This window comes from Eimeria acervulina, genomic scaffold (assembly GCF_000499425.1).
Source record: "Eimeria acervulina Houghton genomic scaffold, Eah_scaff325, whole genome shotgun sequence".
Classification (NCBI taxonomy): Eukaryota; Apicomplexa; class Conoidasida; order Eucoccidiorida; family Eimeriidae; genus Eimeria; species Eimeria acervulina.
The window spans coordinates 24,891-33,671 of record NW_013549881.1 but is presented as its reverse complement, the minus strand read 5'-3'; the positions used below and the strand labels follow the sequence as shown (position 1 = coordinate 33,671).

General features: G+C 48.4%; 3 protein-coding genes across 3 annotated transcripts in view; 2 read left to right on the top strand and 1 right to left on the bottom strand.

Moving 5' to 3' along the window:
• Positions 1-1,509: 1,509 nt before the first annotated feature.
• On the top strand, positions 1,510-3,089 carry EAH_00033020 (Subtilase family protein , related; the record flags this gene model as incomplete). Its single annotated transcript, XM_013395932.1, has 2 exons — positions 1,510-1,864; positions 2,359-3,089. The coding sequence occupies 2 exons, from the start codon at positions 1,510-1,512 to the stop codon at positions 3,087-3,089; spliced, it is 1,086 nt and encodes a 361-aa protein (XP_013251386.1).
• A 1,509-nt stretch (positions 3,090-4,598) lies between these two features.
• Positions 4,599-6,568, bottom strand: EAH_00033010 (hypothetical protein; the record flags this gene model as incomplete). Its single annotated transcript, XM_013395931.1, has 3 exons — positions 4,599-4,793; positions 5,872-6,425; positions 6,553-6,568. 3 exons carry the CDS (start codon positions 6,566-6,568, stop codon positions 4,599-4,601), a joined length of 765 nt encoding a protein of 254 aa, XP_013251385.1.
• A 1,349-nt stretch (positions 6,569-7,917) lies between these two features.
• EAH_00033000 (PHD-zinc finger (C3HC4 type) protein, putative) overlaps positions 7,918-8,781 on the top strand; it is a gene marked incomplete at both ends in the record, with an annotated part of 5,179 nt that continues 4,315 nt past the window's right edge. The window contains one exon of the mRNA XM_013395930.1: positions 7,918-8,746. Within this exon, the coding sequence (XP_013251384.1) occupies positions 7,918-8,746 (829 nt within the window). The remainder of the gene's footprint in view (positions 8,747-8,781) is intronic.

Here is an 8,781-nt window from a genome sequence, read left to right as displayed (position 1 = left end):
TATATATATAAATATATATATATATATATTATTTTAGTTTAGTTTAGTTTAGTTTAGTTTAGTTTATTTTACTTTATTTTACTTTATTTTATTTTATTTTATTTTATTATGTTATGTTATATTATATTATGTTGAATTATATCATATTGTATTATATTATATTATATTATATTATATTATATTATATTATATATTATATTGAAGCATTAGAAATGCAGTATTGATTAGATAATATAAAAATATAAAATAATAGAGGGGTAGAAATAGAGTAAAAGAGAAGATAATAGAATAAAAGATAATAAAATTAAGTAAAAGATAATAAGATAAAAGATAATAAAAGAAGATGCAGCACATCCTAACACTCCTACTACTACTCCTATGCTGCTACGACTACTATTCCTGCTGCTTCTGTTGATGCTGCTGTTGCTGCTGCTGCTGCTGCTGCTGTTGCTGCTATGTTTGATGTTAGGTGCGAACTGGCGAGTGAAGCTGATGCCTTTGAAGTTTGAGAAGAGGAGCAGCGCAGCAGTAGAAGCAATTGCCTATTCGCTGCAGATGGGTGCAGCAATCAGCACAAACTCTTGGGGCTTCTCTTTTCGGTCGGAAGCTCTGCGCTTAGCTTTAGAACAAGCTGAAGCACAAGGACAGCTGTTTGTTGCTGCTGTTGATAATGCAGGAGCAGATAATACCACGTAATACCTTCTGCTGCTGCTGCTGCTCATGCTGCTGCTCATGATGCTGCTGATGCTGCTGCTGATGCTGATGCTGATACTGCTGATGCTGATGCTGATACTGCTGATGCTGATAACGCTGCTGCTGATACTGCTGCTGATGCTGATGGTGCTGCTGATGCTGATGGTGCTGCTGCTGCTGATGGTGCTGCTGATGGTGCTGCTGATGCTGATAATGCTGCTGCTGCTGATTGTGCTGCTGATGGTTCTGGTGGTGGTGGTGCTGCTGCTGCTGCTGCGACAGCGGCTACTGGACCTGCTCCTGCTGCTCCTGTTGCTTCTTTGACTGCTTCAGCCTCTGTCTCTGCATCTTCTGCTGCTGCTGCTGCTGCTACTGCTGCTGCCTCTGGATCTGCTGCTGCTGTTGGTGCTGCTGCAGCATCACTGTTACAAAATATTTTTATTTTGTGTATGAGTGTGTTTGCGCATTATTACAAACGCCGACCCCCTGAACTTGAATATATAAACAAACGACCCCCCGACAAAATAAATAAAAACAAAATAAATATAAATAAAAACAAAACAAATATATATACATATTTAATCACTAACAGAAGCAAAGACTTTCCGCCTAACTGGGGATACGACTGGCGCACTGGCCGCGGCTTTCGCAATTTGCTGCGAGTCGCAAATTTAGCCCCGACCGGCAAACTCTCTGCTTCATCCAACTATGGTATCAATCACACTCCTGCTGCTGCTGCTGCTGCTGCTGCTGCTGCTGCTTATGCTGCTGCTGCTGCTTATGCTGCTGGTGTTGATGCTGCTGGTGTTGATGGTGATGCTGACAAGTAGCAGCAGCAGCAGCACCACAACTAGCAGCAGCAGCAGCACTAGCATAACCATCATCAGCAGCACTAGCACAATCAGCACTAGCACAACCACCAGCATCACCAGCAGCACCAGCAGCATCACCAGCAGCATCAGCACCAGCAGCATCAGCACCATCACCAGCAGCAGCAGGAGCAGCAGCAGGAGGAGCAGCAGCGGAAGCATTTGTGTGTGCTACGCAGGGCGTTACAACGTGGATTTGGCTGCGCCTGGGACGGACATCATTTCGACTTTGCCGGCCAGCCAATTCGGCGACCGATACGGCTTCAAGAGCGGCACCTCTATGGCCACCCCCCTTGTTGCAGGTCTATATACAAATATATATATTTATTGTTTATATTTATTGTTTATATTTATTTATTTATTGTTTATATTTATATTGTTTATATTTATATTGTTTATATTTATATTATTTGTGTTTATATTTATATTAGATTGTTTATATTTATATTTTTGTGTTTGTTTGTATTTTGTTTTTATATTTGTTTTTGGCTATTTATGCATTTTACATTTTTACATTTTTATGTCTGTTTACACAATTATATAATATCTAGATGTATGTGTATATGTATATATATATATATATTTATATATATATATATGTGTATATGTATATGTATATGTATATGTAAGTGTGTGCTTATATATATATATATGTATATATATATATGTATATGTATATATATAGATGTATATGTATATATATTTATATATGTATATGTATATATATGTATATGCATGTGTGTGGTTGTATATTGTTATTAATGTTTATACGCAGATTTTGTTTGTTGCTGCTCAGGTATTGCTGCGTTGGTGTGGGGGGAGCGTAGGCATATGGCTGCAGCAGAAGTGCGTGATGTGCTGCTGTACAGCGTATCTCCTTTAGCTTCGCTTCAAGACAGCGTAGCAACAGGAGGCGTGGTTAATGCTGCAGCAGCAATACAGCTGGTGCATGCGCTTAATAATCACGACAGAGGGATTGAAACGCCCGAAGCAACAGCATTTTATCGCTGGCAGCAGCAGCAGCACCTGCAGCAGCAGCAGCTTATCAGCAACACATCGAACACCAACAGCAGCAACACAACTGCAGCAGGAAAAGCTCCGCATGATCAATACATTACACCTGGTGCTGCTGCAGCATCAGCAGCAGCAGGAGCAGCACCAACCTCTCAAGGCCTAATAAATAACCCCTCGTCTGCTGCTGCTGCTGCAGCAGCAGCAGCAGGCCAATCCGGTACATCCCCTTATCCCTATAACCCAGCAGCAGCAGCAGCAGCAGCAGGCAGCCACCCATACCCTGTGCTTGTTATACCCGCACATCCTGCAGCAGACAGCAGCACCGCCTTAGCTCCGTCTTCTTATACTTCTCCTGATGCAGCCGCCAGCAGCAGCAGCAGCAGCGGCAGCAGCAGCAGCAGCGACAGCAGCAAGGCAGCACTGAGCGCCGCAAGCTCCCCGCTCACCTTCTTCTCCAGGCTCCTGGATCCCTTCGCACTCTTCGCTCGCTTTGTAAGAGCATCATCATTGTAGCAGCAGCAATGCATGCAGCAGCAGCAGCAGCAGCAGCAGCTGCAGTTGCAGCAGCATAACACATGCAGCAGCATATGCAGCAGCAACACACGCAGCAGCTGCAGTTGCAGCAGCAACACACGCACGAACAAACATATGCAGCAGCAACAGCAGTAGTAGTAGCAGCAGCAGCAGCAGCAGCAGCAGCAGTTGCTGTTGCTGCTGCCGTCTTTTGGCTTCCCAGCACTGCACACCGCCATATGCCTCCGTCTCTCCTTCTATTTCTTTATATTTATAAATATAGATATATATAAATATATAAATAAATAAATGAATATATGTATATACTTATATATATTTATTTATTTATTTATATCTGCACATATATACATATATATATGTACAGAACCCTATATAGATATATATGTATATATATGAATATATATAAATATATAAATATATATTATATATATATGTATATGCATATATATATAATATATATACATATATAAATGTATATATATATATGTAGGCGTAAACTGAAGAGCGACCTAATTAGATAGCGATACACCATTTGCATGCACACACATCAATATATATATATATATTTATTTATTTATTTATTTATATATATATATATATATATTAGTATTAGAAGAAGTTAAAGTAGAGAAGCAGTCATTAGGCTTAGGAAGCAAAAAACAAAGGCGCAAACAACAAAAATAAAAAAATAAAAAGGCCGCAAGACAGCAGATATCTGCCTGTACACCTAAATAAAATGAATGCAAGTGCAGCAAAAACAAAACAAAACAAAACAAAAGCTATAAAAACAAAAGATATAAATAAATATATATATATATATATATGTATATATAAGATATAGAAAGAAAAGCAATACTGAAGAGGGAGGCAAATGCGTTTGTTTAAAAGGATTTATTATTAATATGCATGCAGCAAATAGCAGACACACAAACAAAACCGAAGAAAACCGACTGTCTCTGATTATCTCTGTCTTTGTCTGTCTTTGTTTGTTTATTGCGTTTGTTTGTTTATGCTGTTTATTTATTTATTTTATTTATTTTATTCTTTGTGTCTGTTTATATATTTATTTATACTTATTTTTTATTTACTTTTATTTATTTATTTGTATTTATTTATTTATTTTTATTTATTTTTTCTGTCGCTTTCTCTGTCTGTCTGTTGTTCATTTACTCGTTTTGTTTCTCTCTCTTTTTGCTGCTGCTGATGAATATCTTTCTTAAAAAAATGCTGCTGCGTATATATTAACAAAAAATAAGACGCCATATCTCCTCCTCACAGCTTCTGCAGCAGCAGCAGCAGCAGCAGCAGCAGCAGCAGCAGCAAAGAAAAACCCCGTCTGTTCCTTCTCTGCTGTGTCAAACGCATGCAGCGGCCACCCCACAACTGCAGCAAGATCTCTGGAGCTGTCTGCTGGCTCTAGCAGCAGCAACAACAGCTGCAGCAACAGCTGCAGCAGCAGCTGCTGCAGCAGCAGCAGGTGAATGTACTTCACAGCAACGATCGAGACACGCCAACACCGCCGTGGCTTCCGCGCTGCTGCTGCTGCAGCCGCAGCAGCAGCAGCACACTGATGCAGCTCGGGCCACCCTTCTGCTCCTCTGGCATTCCGCTGCTGCTGCTTCTGTTGCTGCTGTTGTTGCTGCAGCTGGTGCTGAGGCAGCTGCTGCTGCAGCTGCTGTGAGCCTAAGCAAGCACGAGAAATCCACGCGGTGTCTGTGCAGCAGCAGCAGCGACGAGAAAAACAGCAGCAGCAGCAGCAACAAGAACAACAGCAGCAGCATCAGCAGCGGCACCATCACCAACAACAGCAGCAGCAGCCGAAGCAAGCTTGCTGCAGCAGCACTGCAGCAAATGAAAAGCAGATGATGAAGCAGCGCTGCCTCCAAGCGGAGACAATCCCTTCGTTTCCTCACCCCCTCACAAGGCGGCGGGTCCCTGATAGTTAGCTCCTTAGCTAGCTAGCTAGCTAGCTAGCTAGATGTTCAGCTAGCTAGCTATCATGCATGCACTAGCATGCAAAACAGCTAGATAGCTAGGTAAAAAGGCCAGCTAGCTAGCATGCATAGTTAGCTAGCTAGCTAAAGCGCTAGCTAGCTAGCTAAAAGGCCGGCTAGCTAGCATGAAAACAGCTAGCTAGCTAGCTGGCTAGCTAAGGGGCCAGCTAGCTAGCTAGCTAGCTCGGCAGCTAATATGTTGTGAGCCGCTTAATACGCGACCTGTTCAAGGCGCCGCAAAGCCCCTCTCCAGAGTAAGGCCGTAGCAAGCAGCTAGCTAGCTAGCTATCTAGCTAGCTAGCTATCTAGCTAGCTAGCTGGCTAACTAACTAGCTAGCTAGCTATGAGACCAGCTACGTAGCTAGCTAGCTAGCTAGCTGATAAACCTCAACGTCGCTGCAAGTCAGCAGGGCTTCCCATTAGCAGCAACAACGCAAAGTGCTGCAGCAAGAGAGCAAGGCTTCGCTGCCGCTGCAACTTCTGCTGCTGCTGCTGCTGCGTTGGTGGCGGCGCTGGCTCAACCCCTCCCGCACTTACTAGTGCTGCTGTGCTGCTGCTGCAATTCGTTGCGCTGCTGCTGCTTCTCCTACTGGTTAAATCCTAGTGCTGCTGCTGCTGTTGCTGAGGAGACGAAGGCCGTTAGTCCTGCGCAAAACAAAAAATAGATTCTGTCTTCTGCTGCAGCAGGAACAGCAGCAGACAGACAAATAGAAGCAGCAGCAGCAGCAGCAGCAACAGCAGCAGCATCAGCAGCAGAGAGGGGGTACCTTCTGTTTGTGTGGACGGGGGCTTTTGCTCCTGCGGCTATCATCTTCGTCGCTGCTGCTGCTGCTGCTGCTTGTATCTTTTTCTCTCTTGCGTTTCTTGCTGCTGCTGCTGCTGCTGCTGCTGCTGTTTGCTGCTTCCTCCCTCTTTCGCTTCTTCTCTAATTTCTTCAGGCGCTTTGCTTCTTTTTTTGCTGCTTTTTTTGCTGCTCTTTGCATGCGTTTTGCTTCTTTCTTTTGCTGCTTCTGCTGCCGCTTCCTCTCTGCAACAGCAGCGCGAATTGTCGAATCCATCATAAAGAACGGCAGCTCTTCCTGCTGCTCCCCCTCGCTGCTGCTGCTGCTGCTGCTACTGCTGCTGCTGCTACTGCTGCTGCTGCTGCGGTGGCGGCGGCCGTGCTTGCTGCTGCGACGCCGCTTCTTGTGGTGGTGGTGGCTCTTCTTCCCGTTGCTCTTCATGTTGCTGCTGCTGCTGCTGCTGCTACTGCTGCTGCTGCGCTCTTCTGCTGCAGCAGGAGCTGCAAGGGGCTTGCCCCCTACAAGAGCGGAGACTGAACCTGCAGAAGCACCAACGCAAAATCTCTCAACCCTGAATGCATGCCTACGTCTTGCTGCTGCTGTTGCTGCTGCTGCTGCTGCTCCCGCTGCTGCTGCTGCTGCTGCAGCAGAGGGTCTGGGGCCTACCTCGTGTGCTTGACATTGCTGCTGTAGTAGTAGCAGTAGGAGCAGCAGCAGCCGGAACGCTTAGAAGGTACCGAATGTTTGTTTGCTGCTGCAGCGGTTGCGCTGCTTACACGCCAGCAGCAAGAGCAGCAGCAGCAACGAGCAGCAGCAACGAGCAGCAGCAACGCGCAGCAGCAACAGCGCGTGGGGGTACTCCCTGATAGCCCTAAAGCTGAAAGACAGCACTAGGAGACTGCTGCTGCTGCTGCTGCTTTTCTGCTGCTGCTACAACCAACGTGTAGCAGGGGCCCCCGTAGCAACAGCAGCAGCTGCAGGAGCAGCAGCAGCAGCAGCCGCAACGGGAGTTAAAGGAAAGGGGCTTCTAAAACAGCAAATGCTGCTGCTCCTTAACTACGTGCGCTACGAAGAATTTGCCTGAATAGGAGGTGTCAAGGCAGCTCCAGCAGCAGCAGCAGCTGCTGCTGCTCCTGCTGCTGCTGCTGCTGCTGCTGCTGCTGGTCTTGCTGCTTGCTGCAGTTGCTGCAGCTCAAAGTTGCCATTGAAAAGGAGCCCTTATAACATTTGTTTTTCTTCCCAGCGAACTTCTCCTCTGTTTCCTGTGCATGCATGCAGCAGCCCTACAGCAGCAGCAGCAGCAGCAGCGGCAGCCGCAACAACAACCCCAGCGCCCCCCAGGTGGGTGCAGCAAAGAAGTTTATTTTGCATGCAGATTCTGCTGCGCTTTGTCTCCTGGCTGCTTTATTGAGGCCACAGCACACGTGGAGCTACCTATACACCCGAATTTAGGTATAACACCTGCAGCAGTTTCTGCTGCTGCTGCTGCTGCTGCTGCTGAGGAAGACGCCGGTCTCTGCAGCAGCTGCTCGCGGCGATGCTGCACACTGCTTGAGCTGCTGCGCCCTTTTTAATCTTTGCTTCTTCCACCTCCTGCTGCTGCTGCTAGTGCTGCTGCTGCTGCGCTAGTTGCAGCGAGACACCAAGTCGGCAGCAGTTGTGCTGCAGCAGTAGCGGTGCTGCAGCAACAGCGGGAGAAGCAGCAGCAGCAGCAGCAGCAGCCATGCTGCGACCATCCCGCAGTAAGGCCGACCCCCTGTAGCCGCAGCTGCCGCCGCAGCAGCAGCAGCAGGGAAAGCAGCATTCGCTGCAGCGGCAACTGCAGCAGGAGCATTTGCAGCAGCAGCTAGGCCGATGGCGCTGCTGTGGCTGCGCCCCTGCAGCAAAGAAGCGCAGCAGCAAGGAGGTCTTTGCTGCTGCTGCTGCTGCCACGCATCATTGCAATCACCGCGTGGGCAGTGCAGCGGCAACAGCAAAATCAGCAGCAGCAGGAGCAGCAGCAGCAGCCCATGACAAACTACAGCAGTGCTGATGCAGCAGGGCGTGGAGCTGCAGCAGCAGCGGCCGTTGCAGCCTGCCTCCCCTGCGGGGAGCAGCAGAGCGGCCGCCTGCAGCAGCAGCAACAGCAGCAGCAGCAGCAGCAACTCCGCAGGGACACCACGCAGTGTGCGCTGTGCAGATGTTGCCGCTGCCATGGAGCTGCTTCCTAAGGATCTAGCTCAGCAGCAGCAGCAGCAGCAGCAGCAAGTCTATTCACCGAATAGAGGCGCAGGGCTTCGCGTTGCGTCGTTTCCGTACCTGGTGCAGCAGCAGCAACAGCAGCAACAACACCCGCAGCAGCAGCAGCAGCAGCAGCAGCAATCGGCGCCTTCGTCCACAGCCAGGAGCCGCGATCCGCCGCTTTCCCTGCTGGATGCGGTTGTTCGTAACCACAGCAGCAGCAGCGGGAGCAGCAGCAGCGGCAGCAGCAGCAGCGGCACAAGCAGCAGCAGCAGCAACAGCAGCAACAACAGCGGCTGGGGGGCCTTCGTGCCCAATCATGGCAACAGCTTTGCATTTGCTGGAGTCGGTGTGCAGCAGCAGCAGCAGCAGCAGCGACAGCAGCCGCAGTGGCAGCGGCAGCTGCAGCAGCAGCAACAGCAGCAGCAGCAACAGCAGCAGCGACACAGCAGTCCACTCTGGGAGAACCTGCATCCGCAGCAGCAGGCGCAGAAGTCGCCTTTGCTGCAGAAGCCGCAGCAGCAGCAAATGCAGCAGCCACAGCTTCATCTGCAACGAGCCCAGCAGCAGCAGCAGCAGCAGCAGCTGGCGCAGCGGCAAAGCAGCCCGCTCCGGCTGCAGCAGCAGCAGCAGCTGACCCGTCCGTGGCTGCAGCAGCAGCAAGCGCCTTCTGCG